The sequence below is a fragment of the Podarcis vaucheri genome (genome assembly GCF_965113315.1).
Source record: "Podarcis vaucheri genome assembly, chromosome: 5".
Taxonomy (NCBI): Eukaryota; Metazoa; Chordata; class Lepidosauria; order Squamata; family Lacertidae; genus Podarcis; species Podarcis vaucheri.
In genome coordinates, this window is record NC_138763.1 from 43,879,842 (window position 1) to 43,896,771 (window position 16,930).

General features: G+C 48.4%; 1 protein-coding gene across 4 annotated transcripts; it reads left to right on the top strand.

Moving 5' to 3' along the window:
• Positions 1-16,202, top strand: HPS1 (HPS1 biogenesis of lysosomal organelles complex 3 subunit 1). 4 transcript variants are annotated; one of them, XM_082224980.1, is made up of 19 exons: positions 1-317; positions 1,523-1,639; positions 2,090-2,227; positions 3,027-3,169; positions 4,361-4,469; positions 5,081-5,241; positions 5,484-5,598; positions 6,846-6,938; positions 7,240-7,309; positions 7,740-7,807; positions 9,271-9,438; positions 9,516-9,695; positions 9,982-10,049; positions 11,672-11,797; positions 12,413-12,477; positions 13,139-13,284; positions 13,499-13,612; positions 13,980-14,062; positions 14,713-16,202. In XM_082224980.1, the coding sequence occupies exons 2-19, from the start codon at positions 1,523-1,525 to the stop codon at positions 14,873-14,875; spliced, it is 2,127 nt and encodes a 708-aa protein (XP_082081106.1). In that variant the 5' UTR covers positions 1-317; the 3' UTR covers positions 14,876-16,202. The 4 variants fall into 4 exon arrangements, with proteins under 4 accessions (XP_082081106.1, XP_082081108.1, XP_082081107.1 ...); XM_082224981.1 differs by having other exon boundaries at positions 2-317; positions 5,484-5,586; XM_082224982.1 differs by lacking the exons at positions 7,240-7,309; positions 7,740-7,807.
• Positions 16,203-16,930: the final 728 nt, after the last annotated feature.

Below are 16,930 nucleotides of genomic sequence, written 5' to 3' on the forward strand. Positions count from 1 at the left end.
GCCTCTCCGCCCCCTGCGCCAGGTGAGGCGACAGCAAGTTCCAAGGGAGCCTCGCCAGGCGCCTCGACTCAGTCCCGGAGCAGGAAGAGGAGGAGGAGCTCGTGGCCCCGCCCCGTCCCGGGCGGAGTTGCCGCGGCTGCTGACATGTTTCCCTGGGACGGAGTCACGCGCGCTTTTCCTCGGGGCTGCTTTCGTGGAGCCCCTCCGGGACAGGATAGCCCAGCAGTCTGCGCGGTTCCCGCCGGCTGCGTCTGATTCCCGGGAACCGCCTTGCTCGCCGGCGACTTGCCTGCAAGGGGGTCTCTGGGGCGGGGAAGGTAGGGCTGTCGGCGCGGGCCCGGAGGCGCCCCTTCGCCTTCCGTGGGGGGCGGGGAGGGCGATCTCCGCAGGATCTTGACACTTCTCAGTGAACGGGGCTTCCTCCCGCTTCCATTTCTTGCAGCGAATAGTGGACCTGCCTGAATTTCCTCTTTCCACCCCAAGTTTGGGCGAAAAATGGTTTAGTTTAGTTGCACCTGGCTATTAGGAAGGGAGGCTTGGATCAGGCCCGGGTAGCCCATGACGATTCCTTAAGAGAGCTTCCTTTCTTTTGCGTCGCCCCGCTACTAAAGTAATCCAGTTTTCCGTCCAAAGCAACAGCAGCCCTTGTTTTACACGCTGCGTTTTGCTCAGCTTGCAGTCCGCCCCATCTGCAACAAAACATGCCTCTACTGTATGGGATTTTACAGCCACAACAGGCGCTGTAACTCTCCAGTGGTTTGACTCTGCCCCCAAAGGCACACTCCATTGTCTCTGGAGACAAATGGATGCCAAAAAAAGTTGGTTCAGTGCTTTTGGATGGTCATCTTGTCCCTTTTATATATATCTTTAATTTATGCAATACAAAATAGGGAAGAAAATTCTACCATTTCATACCTGCAGAGAATTAAATACAAACACAGTTGTTCCAGTTGCCCAATAGCACAACGATGCCTGTGGGTTTGTGAGCAGTAGGGGAGATGCACGCTATTGGAAATTAAGCCTCCAAGCTCATCTATTGTCAGGGGGAGACAAGGAGTGTTTGTCAAAGGCAAAGAAACCAGGACATGTATTTCTCTGGTGTGGGGAATGGTTCCAGTGTCTCCTGTGCAGTGATAACCCTCAGCTTTTACAAATGAGCTTGCAAGCCTATGTTGTGTTCCTCAGCTGCCTCCTTCCCCCACTCTCCAAGAAAGGTCACCTCCAGACTGTCAGAATTTTGCAGGACGGATTCACATGCATACTGAAAATGCATCATAGGACTGAGTTGAGCAAAATGGACTCTCCTCCCTCTGTTAACTCTAAATTTGTTCTGGTGTTCCCTCTAGTCCTCTAGAGCAGGTCTGGAGACAGGGTGGGGAATCGTATTGTGCTGGTGTTAATCTTTGTGCCAGCGCAACTATTTAGTTGAATACCAGCTGGGTTGACATTTGGATCAGGAAGCTAAGGAGGGGCCTTGTACCAGGGGTCTAGGTGAAGCATTAATGCATATATTTATTTGCAGATGAAGTGTGTGCTGATTACTAGTGAGGTGGCAGAGGTCCTGTTCTACTGGGCTGACCCAGAATTTATGGCAATTCTGCACCAGCGCTTTGGGGGCCATGATCAAGGTGGTGGTGAGGTGAGATTTAAAGGAAGAGGGAAATGGACCAGAGTAAATGGATGCAGGGCCAAAATGTCATTGCTGGCATTGTGTTCAGCGCTTGAGAAAGATGTTCTGCAAAGTTCCTGGAGTGATGGGGGAAAGTGTACTGGAGGTGGAAGTGTGTATGCTTATAAAAGCTTTGGGGCTTGTCTGAACAGGATCAGGTTATTTTTTCCCCTTCTGGTTTTGCTTTCATATTTGCATTTTTTATTTAAAAAATGAATGCTATGTTTTAATTGTTTTCAACAGTACACTGCCCATAAAACCCAAGTTCTTAGATGGCTAATGGATATGATGTGTAGATATGTATCTGGGAGGGAACTGGGTTATGGCCTGTCCATGGGTGTCCATGCACATGCGCATGGGATGTGGCGGGACTTGGCAGGGCACAGTGACTGCTGCTTTCCCCTCTTTTTCTTTCCACAGGCCCCCGCTCTGGAAGACAGCATCAACACAATGTTTGCCCCCATGATCATCTCCTGCACAACACTGCTAGAGAAGCTAGGAGACACATACACTTGCTTCTCCTCTGAAAATGACGAACACCTCTATGTGTTACATATGGTAACTGAATGGGCCACATGCTTAGAAATGTATAGATGTTGATGGGAATGTAGTTGACAGACTAAGTCACCTTGAGACATTCATTAGCGGCGGAGGGTGGAGGCTACCCAATGCAGCTACATGAGGCCTCCCATATTATTTAAATTGGGGTGGGTGGGTGTCATCCAAGCACCTTTTATTTGTTCCTGCAGTGGCAGGGAGGTAGTTTTCTTTGGCTATCACTCGTAGCTGAGTAAGATTGTCTTCCATGAACACGGTCTTAACAGGGAGTCCATAAATGACTGTGGAGGCCAGTTCTGGATCCACACGTCCTTCCACAGTGGGGACATAGGTTTCCAGACGGGAGTTGATATGTTGAGGGTTTGCCAAATGTGCCTTCCTCTTAGCAAGTTTCTCCCTTTTTTCCTGAGTTTGAGTGTCTTCAAAGTCCATGACACCTTTGGTAAAAGCCGTTCTCCATTTGGAGCACTCGCAGGCCAGTGTTTCCCAGTTGTTGCTGTTTATACTACTTTTTTTTTTTGGATTTGCCTTGAGAGAGTTGTTAAACCTCTTTTGTTGACAACCAGCATTATGCTTTCCATTTTTCAGCTCGGAATAGAGTAGTTGCTTTGGAAGACAATAATCAGGCATTGCATCCGAACTACATGACATTGCACAGATCTGTTTTATTTAAATAAACACCAAAATGCATCAATATTTTTGGAGCAAAGGGGACTTTAGATATTTCCATGATCATTTTACATCTGTCTTCATCTTCCTTATAATGACTGAGATAGCAATCCTCTTGCTGCTTCTACAGTTTGGTGAGTGCCTGTACATTGCTGTGAATGGCGATGGCTCCGAGAGTGAGGATGACTTGCGCCGTAAGCTCTACGTGCTCAGGAGACTGGCTGAAGCTCACTTTGGACTGGTCACGCTCGACAGCCACCTCTTCCGCAGAGAGTGAGTTACCGTGCCAGAGCAGGGATTTCCTTCCTTCCTTCCTTCCTTCCTTCCTTCCTTCCTTCCTTGTGATGAGCTTGTTTTCCTCCATCCCTGGATGGGATGTTTCGTTCACAGCATATGGGTACTGCTTTCAATGTGGTCTTCTTAGGCCCCTGTAACACTAAAGTCCCAGTGTGCTGAGCCACAGGAAAGCAGCCTCTCCTTGGTGCTGTTCCACACAGCTGGCACATGTGAGACTAGTTTGTATGGAACTGTCATACTTCTGGGCACATAACCACCTGGTGCATGAAGGAAAGGGAAGCCTTAGTGCGACAACCTTGCCCATGTGAGAGCAGTATTCTTGGAACACTGAGCAGTAGCTGCATGGGATGTCACCATAGTGCAAATTATGGTTTATATGCGCATGAAAAGAGCCTGAGGCAGAAGAGCCTGCCTTCCCTATAATTTGCAGAAAAGTAACAGCAAAGTAGGATCTGTTTGGGGTTTTGAGTGCATCTCTCAACAATGCCTATGTCTGGGGATGGTTACACAGGTGAGATAAGACCAAGGAAAGATGAATTGTATGGCCTCTCTGCTCCACAGGCAGGTAGCTGACTTTGCCCTGGGTGCAATCTGAAGATTATGAATGTAGCCCGAAAAAGTTCTCTTTGATTTGACTATGTAGCAATAAATTCTCCGCATAAGTTTTAAAGCCTTACTTGCAGAAACCTGGTTTAAACTTTACAAAAGCAATAAAAGATACTTTGTCTCAGTTATACATTTCTAGTATTACATACACTGGTCGCAGTATAAGGCTCAATCTTTGCCAAAACACAGTCATTTCAGCTAAAAAATAAGAGTCCTCTCTCTTTTCCAGCTTACTGCCTTTTGATTAATGCTCAGGGAGATCTGTGTGTACTTGAAAAACTCCTCTGAGTGGTGTGGGCTACTTCATTAACATAAGTAAACACTTTGGAACTCTGTCCCAAAAAAACATAAAACTTAACTCACCCCGTTTTTGCAGTGGAAAAATACAAACCTTCAGCTGTGTGTTCATTCTCCACAGTAACTTGAATACAATACGACAATTACGCACCATTTTATGTAACATTAAATAATTTTAACACAATCTGTAAGTTTGAGGATTTCTGTCTCTGCCCTGGAGGTAACCGTTGGCCTCCACTGATTTTGTGGGTTGTTGCTTTGTAGGCTGCGCCCAGGGGATTCTGAGCAGCGGGCTCACATTTGGGGACTGTTTCAGAGCCTCCTTCAGACCCATCACCAGCTCCGCCAGGATGACCAAAGCTTTGCTGTGGAGGTAAAGTGGACTGGGGCAGTCGATAAGTGGTGGTTGGAATGAAGCCAGAGATGCAGTTGTTCTACTGGGTAGCCTAGGATGGATGGAGCAAGCCAGGATGCGTGTGTGTTGCCCCCTAGAACAGGGATGAGGACCTTTTCCAACACAAACACGTTGAGCCAGAAGCAAAAGAACATCGAGCAATGGCTGTGTCTCTTACCATTGTCTACTAGGCTACATTCCAGGCATGCAAAAAACAGAGACTACAACACACACCCTCAACACCTCTGCATCCAGGGAAGCAAGATGCATTATCAGTATTAAATTGAATTTTTGATCTATATCCCACCCTTCCTCCCTAAGAAGCCCAGGATGAGGAGGGGTGTGTTTTTGGAAGAGTCCTGGAGGCCAGATAAAGGGCCTCCCAGGCCTGGGTTCCCTACTCCTGAAGTGGGTAGCAGGTAATGCATGTCCTTAATCTGCGTAGACTGATGGAGCTGGGGAAGTGGGCTTTTCATGTTGTGTGCCTCACGATAATTGCTGCCTGGGCTCTGCGTAAGGGACCATACATCCCAGGGCTGGGAGGGAAGACCTTGCGCTGCAAACCTGTTCCTCTACATCACCCTCTTTAGGCCGTGGAGCGACTGATCCACCCTCAGCTGTGTGAGCAGTGCATTGAGTTCCTGGAGCGCCAGGTCGTGCAGCACATCAATGGCAGCCCAGAGCGTGCTGGGCACGAAGTTGTGCATGCCTTCCTGCTTGTGCACACCAAGCTCCTTGCCTTTTACTCCAGGTAAACCCCCACTTCCTTTCTGCAGTCTCCTCATCCTCCCCTGAGGCACGTCCTGCTCATGCCAGCCCAGCATCTTCCACTGTGCCCGTTACCTCCTTTGGCACCCCGCACCTCTGCTTCAGTGCCAGCCAGGCCACCCTGGGCCTCTGGTTGTCTCTAGAAGGATACCTCCCACCTTCCGATATGTGGCTCCCCTAACAGATGGCCGTGTCTTCACCTCTTCTCTTTTACCTGCCTCCTAGTCGGAATGCCAGCTCTCTGCGGCCTGCTGACTTGCTCACACTCCTCCTGATTGTGCAAGATCTGTATCCCAGCAGCGCTTCTGAGGAGCTGCCAGCCTCCCAGGTACCTGCCCAGGTGGGGAAGGAGACACATTCATACAAGGGGCTCTGTGTTTGTGGAGATTCCTCTTTGGGATCTTCTCGGACAATGACCTTGAGCTGGACTGAGCTGTGTGGAGTTGGGCGTAAGTGAGATTCTGGGAGCTTGGTGGTACTTTACTGTCACAGAGCTGTCTTCCAAGTGAATTGCACTCTGCAATATAGGCCTTCATGCAGAATTTTTAGGGTGTGGCTACAGGCTTTGGTAAAAGGTTTAAATTGTGTTTTATGCATTTTGAGGGGTGTATTGACCTATGCTTTATCAGGCTACTGTAACTAGATTCTGCATTTGGATGGGTTTTTAAAAAATGTATATTATATTTGGTGTGTAAGCCACCTTGGGAGGGCTATGACCTAAGTGGCAAGCTTAAAATATTTAAATGAAAATTAATTAAATCTAAACAGGAGCTGGGATGGGTACCCTGGATTAATAGTAATAGTAGTAGTAATATTTGCATTTATACCCCACCCATCTGGCTGGGTTGCCCCAGCTACTCTGGGCGGCTTCCAACACAAAAACATAATAAAACATCAAACATTAATTAATCTGTTCCAAAATAAAAGCCACAATAACTTTAAAATAAATAAATCATATCAAACAAAGCAACGTTCATTAAGAGCTGTTGCGCTGTGTGAAGTCTGTCTAGATGCCTGAATAGCTAAATGTCACAGAGAATCATTGTGGATTAATCATTAGAGACCACAGAGGCCCAGGTCCAAATTCCCACTAAATGAATTTGGTCGAGTTTCTTATATGCCACTTTGAGCTCCTTGAAGGAAGGCCACAATAGGCCTCTTAACCACCGCTTTAATTTCCCATAATGTTCTGGTCTGACACTGAGTCCAGAGCATTGTGGGAAATTAAAACAATGGATCAGCACAGGTTCCTTGTTCATTTGTAGGAGGTCCTCAAACACTTCTTTAAAGAAACAATTCAGATCTGGAAAATTTCAGATTTGTAAAATTTCATGGAGCTCAGTGTTTGCAAATTGTTTGCTGCCATTTTATTTTAATGTTAGTATTTTTCATGATAACGTTTCGTGCTGCTTTATTAGAAACGTGCTATTTCATAGTATTAGAAATGAGACTTTAAGCTGCCTTGTGAGGATAGAGACACTATCAAAGGCAAGATTTTTATTAATAAATGGGCAGGAAGGAGCATGGCCTACATTGGTGGGTGAGTCCTGGCAGCTGTCCAAAGATGGCTAAGCCTGTCTCTTTCAGTTCTCAGAGGACGAGCCAAGTCTCCAGAGGCTCCATAGCAGTGAAAACATCCCAATGAACAGCCCTTGTCCCCATGCATCTTCCCAAGAACAGGTAAGTATCAGCTGGGCTTTGGGCCTCCCATCCCAAAGGCCCAACCCTGGGTCCTTGGAATTTGTGGTTGATCAGGAGTTGGGTTGTAGGCTTAGCTTTAAAACCTGAGGGAAGCAGGGGGGACTAGGATGCTGCTGTGGCAAATGATATGCGATTCATTATTTGCTAGGAATGGTGAAACCCCCATCATTGTCCTTCTGGGATCCCATGGTGGAACCTATTTTGGCAGATGGGGAGGGAGCCATCCTGGGCTCGTGCTGAGTCTGTTCCCTCCCACACCCTCCCTTACGCCCTCCCTCAGGTAGCAGATGATCTCTCTATGCCCGAGGAGTTCTACACCCCCAAGGCTTCCCCTAGCCAACAGAGCACAGGTGAGTTTGGGGTCAGTGCGGAGGAGTATGAGAAGCGACTGTGGTCTCCTGTAGATGTGGGGAGAGCTGTCAGAATGCAAAGAAAGAAAGAAAGAAAGAAAGAAAGAAAGAAAGAAAGGGTGACTTGCACGTCAGCTGGCTTGACTGAGTGGTGACTGCGTGCAAATCTGATTTCCCCTCCCTGTTTTGGAAAGGGGCATTGCCCCACTGCTTGGCTGACACTCAGAAGGTGTGCAAGTGTGGCTCTAAAAGCAGTTTCCTATAGCGCCTGCCAAGGGATGGGGTTAAGCGTAGGTGCTGCCCCAGCTAGGAGGTACCTGGATCAAAATGATGTTCTGAGTCTTTTGTTAGTTGCTGTTGGCAGCCACCTTAACTGTTCCCACCTGTGGTGCTGGGGGTATCTGGTGTCTCTTCTCTCTGTTGCCTGAAGGAAGCACGGCCTGGGCTGATGGTGTGGACTTTCAGGGTGAGGGGGAGACGAATTCTGCTGACATCCAGGTATGTGCTTGGGATCACAGCTCTGGATTTTTCTGCTGGGCCTCCCTTTCTGCTCTCTTCATTTCCACTTTACATTCTCTTCTGGGTCTGTCTGGGGTTTTTGTTGTTGTTTTGTTTTTGGCCACCTGTACTTCTCTTGTAGCCAAATCATATGATCAGTTTTTTTCACCACCCGCATAGCTTTTTGTGATCGTCAGCCTTGCAGCTTGTGGTTATGTCCCCCACAAATGGGGAAATGAACGGAAGCAGCTTTCTCAGAATTGTGCAAAGCACCACATGTGATGAGAAACGGCAACAAAGAAACTCCAGTAATGAAAGCTGGACAAAGAGGATCCATTCCACAAGGATTTTAGGGCAGCAGGCATTAGGGATCCCTTATGATCACATTTCCCAGTTTGCTTGATAGAGGTGTTGCTTTCTTTCTGTATACTTAGATGTTTCTATACTTTCTATACTTTCCAGTACTGTGAAATCTGGGACAACCTTCCCCACCACCTGAACCATTAACATACCATAAATGCAACCTTCGTGGTGTCATTAAGATTGCATATAAAGCTCACCGAAGCACATTGTAGTAAAGTTAACATTCCCTATGCTGGCAGACCAGGGTGTCTGTGCGTGGATGACCTTGGGGCTTAAATGAGGGGAGAAGAATGGACAAGAGAGCCTTTAGAGATCTCCTGGCCTTGCAGGGAAAGGGTTGGAACAGCATCCCCTCAGTTGCCCTCTTCCCCACCCCAAAAAAATGCAGATGGGAAAGACTGGCAGGGGAACAGGTCTGTGCATTCGTACTGCCCCACAGTTACCAGTAGCATGCGGATGGGAGCAGTTAGCCAACCGGGATTGGGAGCTAAGCATGTCCTGTTTTTCATGCCTGTAGTCCCTAATCCCACTCCCTACCTCAGCCAGGATCCCATCAGCAGTGAAGGGGACTCTCCCCTTCCAGCTGAAGGGATGCTGGTGGTGGTTGGGGGCAAGGAGGAATGGAATTGAGCTCTGAGGCTGCATGTTCTTTGAGCCCAGGACCGTAAGCCTGTGACCCTCCAGGTGTTGGGATATAGACAAATGGCTGTGCTGACTGGGGCTGATGGGGAGTGGAAGTCCAAGGACATCTGGAAGGCCACAGGTTTCCTCGCCCCTGCTTTAAACTAGGTGGGGCGCTGTCCAAAGGATGGTGGGGGCGAGGTGGGGGGGTGGTCTAACTTGACTCTGGAGGCCTCCTTTCTTCTGAGCTCCGTTTCCCTCTCCACTTCCTTCGCCTGTGGAATTGAGTTGCTCTGCTTGTTTCCTAGAATTGGCACTAGATGGAGCTATTGCTTCACTTTCCTGTTAAAGGAGCAGCCGTTTAGTTCCTAAAATTGTGGCGAAACAGGAGTCCTTGAGACACTTCACCCAAGAATGCTCTTATGTCCGGTCAGACAGATCCCAATTCTGTGACAACTGCATGCTAATCTTTTCCCCAGATGGCTGAGGATTCGCTGCAGTTTCTGGCGCCTCCAGCGCCAGAGGCTACCAATCCGCGGAGAATTTTCCTGGACGCCAACTTGAAGGAGGGCTACTGCCCCATGATGCCCCACATGATGTACTGCCTGCCTCTCTGGCCAGGAATCTCGCTGGTGCTCCTCACTAAGGTGAGCCAGCTCTCCTAAGCAGTGTTTATGACCCTCAGCCTGCCTGGATCTCACTGAATGTCCCCTCTGCCTCTCAGAGCCCCAGTTCCCACGTGGCACATTCCATCTACCAGCTGCTGGATGGATTTCTGGTGCTGGAGAAGAAGCTGAAAGATGGGCAGGAGATCAGGCCTCACCTGCGCTCTCAGCCGGTCCTCGTCGAACTCCGGCATCGGATGGACAACTTTGTCAGGAGGTTGGGTGGGCAAGAGCCACAGGTGAGATTTGGCCAATTTACATAGGAGCTGCCCAGGCACAAGGGTGCTGGAGTTGAGTACCCTTTCCCAGAACACACTGCTAAGAGGGGCTGAGTGATGTAGTGTCTAGTGGGGCAGAGCTGGGCAGGCATGAACAGGCCTGAGCTATGGGTGAGTTCCCATTTACAGGAGTAGGAAAGACAATAGAATTGCTGGGTAAGAGCAGACCCTGCAAAGAGATGAAATGATGCCGCACCTAGGAGCGCATATCTCTCTCTCTCTCTCTCTCTCTCTCTCTCTCTCTCAGTTGCAGAATACCTGGCTGGAATTCAAGAACAGAGCTTTCTCTCGGAACGAGACTGGGAGTTCCTGCGAGTGAGTTACTGGTCGGGCTGGGCTGAAGTGAGGGAGATTAGAATACAGGGTTGGGATAGGATTTTGGGGGTAGCATCCTGGGGACCAGTTACTATACCTTGGCCTCATCTGAGGATAAAATGGAAAGGTGGCAATGCTGCAGCCATGCGTGGTCCCTTCACGGATGCAAATGTAGTGATGAAAAGGATGAATGGAGGTCTATGAGGCTTAAGGGCTCTTTGGACTGTGACCTGGGACAAGGAAGCACCTGGCTGGACATGCTGTGAGGAAAGGAGAACGTTGCTGGTCTTACTGGATCTGAGCAATGAACAGACTCCTTTCCTGTCATATTTTGATTTGTGGGGTGTGTGCGTGTGTGCATGCCGCAGCAATTCTCTTTCAACAGCTGTGAGACACGGTTGCAGACAAATCTGGAAGAGCAAAACATACGAGGTAAAAATAGGAACCAATTTACAGAACACACCGTTGTATAGCACTCCTGGGACTGTACCACTTACAAATGTGTGTTTGAAGCTCCCCTGTGTGTGCACAATCAAGCAAAGCTTCCTCTGCACATAGTGAAGAGCGCATGAGGGAGAAGGCTTGGGTTCAAACCCTCCTCCTCCTTCCAGACATGCAATAGACTACCGTGTGCTGAGTTCAAACTTCAGCAGGGGCCAAAGGAGGCCTGGCTGGTAGCTGAAGGGGGAAGATTTGGCGTGCATTTGGAAAAGGGGCTGGAGGGACAGGGGAAGAGAGAAAGATTCCGATTGAATAGAGTGGGGGAGAAATGGCTGAAAGGACCAGTCTGGTCTTTTCACCTATTGATTTGTACCTGGGACACTAATGGAGTTACCAGCTGAATGGATTTAACAGTTCTTGCAGCTTGGGGAAAATGTTAACAATACCAAGTTAACCTCTATCGGTTAATGAAGATGATGTATTGACAGAGACTGCGTACAAATGAAACACAGATTGAACTCTGGGGCCATTCCTACTGCTTTCTTCTTAAAAGAAGCAATTTTCTCTGCATGACTGTTGCAGAATACTCCCTTTAGACAGGTGTTCTGTGGTGGGCGTGTCCTGCAACATGTTCTTGACAGCAGTCCTAGTGCACTAGTGGTGAGTTTCTTCTGCAATGCTTCCCTAATGCTACCACGTTATTGCTGTCCAAAGCAGCTGTAGCACAACAAAGGGGGGGGGGCAACCGAACTCCAGAACATTTGTGTTTTGAAATGTTGCAGGATTTCAGCAGGAATCTGTGGAATCTGCGCTCATTGGAAATGAAGCCATGTGACACACACACACACACACACACACACACACACACACACCAATAGCATAATGTGCACAAATAATCGTGAACGCACAAAAAAGGGACATGGGGGTGATCCTGAATGCCCTTCATAGGTGACAAAATTCAGATAATGCTTCTGGCTTGTCTGGATGGGGGGGGGGCAGAGGTGGGTGTGAAAACTGGCATTTCTGTACAGAGGTAAATTTTGCATTTGTTGCTCTGGCCTCTTTTGCCTCTGGCCCCACCATCGCTCCTGCCATGTGGCCCCTGGGAAGGGAATGTGGCCCTCAATCTGAAACAAGTTCCCCCGCTGCTTCAGAGGCACACTGATCTCTCTTTGGCGCAGGCTTCTGCAGGCCTTCTGCCGCATCCGGAGGCAGCTGTGTGCCGTGTATCGGCAGCTCTTTCTTGGATCCTCTGGGACGCAGGGCCTGCCGCAGAACTTGCTGGCCCAGGTGCAGCAGCTGACGCGGTGAGTGGGATGGAGCGCAGTGGCAAAACCACACGGGAAAGGGTGGCGGTGGCATATCTGAACTTGTACGCATTTGAGAGTTTGCACCTCATGCTGGATATCCCGTAAGGCAGTATTGGTCTGTTGTTGTTGGACTACAGCTCCCACCATCCTTGGCCAGCTTAGCCGTGGATGATGGGAGTTGTAGTCCAACAACATTTGGAGACCCGACATTGAGGGACGTTGCTGGAAGGTCACCCTGAAGTTCCCTTGAGCACAGCTCTCTTCCACTCTTATATCCATTCAGTTATGTCCAGGAGAAGCTGGTACACCCCAGTCATGCTCCACTCCTTATAGCGGCTGCTGAGAGGCTACTTGGACCCTTCTCCTGAATACCCATCTCTTCTTACCCTGTGCACTTTTGGGTCTAGTGCCTGCTTCTCCCCATGATAGTGGCCAACTAAGGAAGGAACATTGGGGAATTGAAAGGCTTGCTGTCTCCCCCCCCCCCCAAGGTGGGGCTGGAAACTCTGGCTCCAAAGCCAAGCACCACTTGCTGCAAGGGCAGGAAGGCAACACGTGCACCAAGCTCTTGGCCCTTGTAGCTTATTATTTCCGGTTCCTTTTTGTTGGCAGGGACAAGCTGCAAGACTGGAGAGATTTCCTGCTGGTGAAGAGCAAGCGCAATGTTACCATAGTGTCATATCCTTCCATGCTTTTCCCCGGTCCCGTTCACTTCTTTTCTCCCGGAGGACTTCTGAGCATCCCCAACCAAAACCAGGAGGAGGAGAGCTTCCTAGAGAAGTGATTGTGACGTATTCCCCCCTCCCTGGCTGAAGATACCCTGGTCTAGTGGGAGAGTACTGCTCCCACTTTGCATAGCAACCTTTGGGACAAGAAACTCAGCTCCCACCCTCACCTGGGTCATTTCCTGTATCCCAGCTGGTAGAATCTGAGACTCTTAGTCTCAGGGTCATAGGTGTGAGCCACACCGTGGGCAAAATATTCTTTTATTGCAGGGGGTTGGACTAGTTGACCCTCACGGTCCCTTCCAATTCTATGATTCTGTGTCTTGGGCACAGAGCTGGAGCAGGTGAATGTTGAGGTTAGTTCTTTCCTGGGCTCCACAGGTGTTGGGAACAGGCTGGCGAAAGTTCTCAGGTTGTACCAGGAAAGTACACTGTCCTTGGACAAACATTAAGGTCTAGAGGTGGGGGGGTGGGATGTTGAAGGATTTCCATCCCTCACTTGGGTCAAGAACCCCATCCCTGTTCCTTGAGAGGTTTTTGTGGGGCAGGCACCCAAGTCGAGAGGGGCAGCTGCCTTCTCCCCAGCCACAGGCCCTTAACTGGCTGCCATCCACATATCTGGAGGAATTCCCAGGGCTGGTGCACTTCATCTACGTGGACCGCACAGTGGGGCAGATGGTGGCTCCATCCCTTGGTGCTGCAGAGGACTCTGCTTCAGAGCTAGGCAAGGGGCCTTTGCCTGCCTTCATCAAGCAGAAGGTAAATCTCCCCAGTCTATGCAAGAGCCCCAGCTCCTGCTCCTTTCTTGCCTGCAAGGTTTTCGGTGCAGCAAGAGACAGGCGGTCTCCCGGTAACATGAGCACGTGGTGGGAGTTGGAGAGACCAAGAATTTTAAAATGGTGATTCAGGGCTCAGAAAGGGAGGTCTTGGGGTGTCGGGTTTCTCTTTGTCTTCCCTGTCTCTTCCTCCCCAGGTGTGGTCCTTGGTGGCGCTAGCGAGAAGCTACTTGCAGAAGGGCTATACCACGGTGACAGTCCGGGACGGAGACTACTATTGCACCTACTTTCTTTGGTTTGAGAATGAGATGGTAGGTGCAGGAGCTTTGGGGGAGAGGGTGGGTGGGCTTGGGATGCAGAGATCTCCTGCAACTTCCTAAGACGTCGAGGTGATGCCCTGTCCTGAGCGCTTACTCTGGATGTAAGAATCCCAGCACCAAATGATCATTCAGCTGCAGTCAGTCATCCTAACTTGTTCAGAGCTGATTTGAGGCTACAAATGATGCATTCAGGAAGAAGGATAGGGTATTGACATGGTGCATAAACAGTGTCCTCTGCTATGGTGTGGATAGTATGGGCTGAAGACATTTGCCTCTACATAGCCTAAGAATGCCTGCAGTGGTCCCTAAGCTCCTGTCCTGTCCCTGACCTCTCCTTTCTGTTGCCACGCCCCTGCAGGGTTACAGGCTGGAGGTTACGGAAGTGCCAGTGCTTTCAGATGATTCAGCCCCCATTGGGACATTGGCCGGCGACTATTACAGGTGAGCAAGGATTCCAATGCCCCAGATACTATTAGATACACGAAGGGCTTGGAGGGAGACTTCAGCCAGAAGACCCAGGTTGGAGAAGGGCAGTCCTTTTACAGCTTGGTCCATCACCCAGCCTCTTCCTCATCCTGGCACCTGCAGAGTCTACAGAGTGCTGCCTACAATCTCATGGGAATTTCTATTGCATATAGCATAGTATATTTTTATGAACCGCCTTATTTCTGAGCCTGTAAGTTGTTTTAAATTAAATTGTTTTCAATGTTCTTACTTGCCCTGGGACAGGATAGGGTGGGTGGTAATATTATTCATCCTCATCATCCCATGTTTTGGGATTTCCTAAGCTGAGGGTGGAAAACCTGTGACTCTTCGGATGATATTGGCACTACAAATCCCATCATCCTTTGACCATTGGTACTGCTGGCTGAGGTTGGTGGGGAGTTGGAAGCTCCATATAAGCCAGGGAGGAGCAACACAAGCCTTCAGCTTGCCTTGGATTACATGAATGGGCTTCAGCTGTTCCCCATCCTGTCTCTAGTTTAGCTGTGCATTCTCTGCTGGCTGGGCTGGGGAAGCTGTTTGGAATCCTCCTTGTCCCAGCAGCCCTGCCTCTTCCCCATTTCCTGACCACCGTCTCTCCCCTCCAGGAAGCTGCTCCGTTACTGCAGCAGGACCCACGCGAACGAAGTGGTGAAGTGCTATGAACTCCTCACCATCCACCTGGGTGTTGTGCCAACTGAGTTTGTGATCCAGCAGGCGTGTGACTTGGCCCGGCGACTTTGGGAGCCAACCCGCATCCCCTTGCTCTAGGGGTTTCATTTGCTGCCTCAGCGCCATGCTAGGGACTTTTCTTGAGACCATCACTTGTGGAAGGTTTTTGAGAATGGGCTCTCAAACCTGGTGCCTGGTACATCATCAAACCTGCTCTGCTGTTGGAAGTTTGTTTTTGTTGCCATTGGGGAATCTCATCTTCCCATAGTGGAGAAGGAAAAGTGCGAGGAGACCCAACTGCATTTAACCCTCCCCATATTAAAAGTGACAGGTTTCAGCTGAACAATTCTGTAGGCTTGAGTGCCTTCAGAAATGTGTGATCTAACATAAAAGATGGAGAGTTAATCATCAAATTAAACCCTGCACTTGTACTTCTGAGATGGAAGTTTGGTTTGGAGGGTGTGAGATGCTTTCCCACAGCACAGATAAATGCAAAGTGTCCCTTTCAAGGAAGCAGCCCCTGGAAAGAGGGAGATGAATAAACACAAATAAACCTTTAACTGAAAGTATCTTGCATACCAAAAAAAACCTGTCTGCAGTGCAGGGTTGTAGGACAGAAATCTCTCTTGCAATTGGTATGCAAGTTTGCTACAAACTCTGGTAGCATTTTTAATTGTATGTTTAGGAAACTGGAGTAAGCTAAACGTTTTATAAATGAACTGTACTAGCTGTCTTAAAATAAATGTTACCCCTAGGTCACTATTTCTCTCTTTTGCGATATTCATGTCCCACATACAATACAAATTCAATGGCAAAAAGGAGAGCTTTTATGTCTGTGAGGAATTATGATTTCTTATAAAATGTTGCAAAGGAGAATAATGGGGTGGGGTATGAAAATACCCAATATAATCTACATTACAAAGCTTTACGAAAGACTGTGTCCTTATTGCAGTGCTTTCTGAATAGTGACTCAGACTCATGAATAACTTCAGAGCAAGCTCCGCTGTTAGGAAACAAAGAAACAGGGGGTTGGACTAGGTCAGGGAAGGGGAACCATGCTGCCTTGCAGACATTGTTGGGCTCCATCAGACTCTGCCAACTGTCAGAGATGGTGGGCAGTCGTAGCCACAGGGTCCCCTTCACTAGACTGGGGTTGTTGATCAGTTGCCATAAAGCTCTTGTTTGATACAGTATTTATACTGCTGAACTCCCAGCTGAGGTTGCCACCTTTTCCTCTAAGCAAGCCCTGTGTTCTTAACAGCTACACGATGGACAGATTTTCCAAATGGGATGGCAATAAAAGGAAGGGAGGGCTGTGCTTGCTGAATTTCTGCCTGCTGTGCAACTATTTATTCATTTTGTCTACTATTTATATCCTCTTCTTCTGAGGATAGCTTTCAGCGGAATAAAGCATTTGTCAGGAAAAGATTGGCTGCTGTTCTTCCAAGGATGATGGGCATAGAGCAAAGAGGACCTCAGCATCAGACTTTTATTAAAGGTTCTATATATACTAATAGTGGACTCCTAATCCAAGTGCGGGTGTTTGTTTAGCAAAAAAGATACCATCCATGTGCCAAGAGGCTCTGAGAAACTCCAAGCATTGAATGAAATACTAAAAAGTCTTCAGAAACAAAAACTGTTAAAATGGGCAGGCGAGACCAACAACAGCCAAATGAGGACCGAGCATACTTGGTGACCGTACAGTGCTGCTATTTTGTTACAAGGTGGGGGTTAAAAGTGTAAAGTGGGAAAGAGGGGAGTTGGAATGGGGTACCATGGATTTGGGGCATGGCTGGCTACTTGGAACCCTGAATCGGGCACAATGTTTTGCTGCAGGTCCCACTTGTGAAATAATCAAAAGTATGCTTCGATTTCATCAAAGATTGGTTTTCTAGGCTGAAAAGAGTGACAAACAGTATAAAGCTGTGCCTTTCTACATTGCCATTTCCTCCTTCAGATGGAAACCAATCTGTTTAAAAATTAAGTCACATGGTCACATTCTCATTAAAATGCTAAGCAGAAATATTCTTCAATCTCTGAGAGATCCCTATTTGCAAAGGGATGGTTTGGTACCAAAAACATTGTATAAGATAATGGATATACAGCCTAGTGTAGTATATAATTATACCAATAGATATCAGAGGTTAATTATTT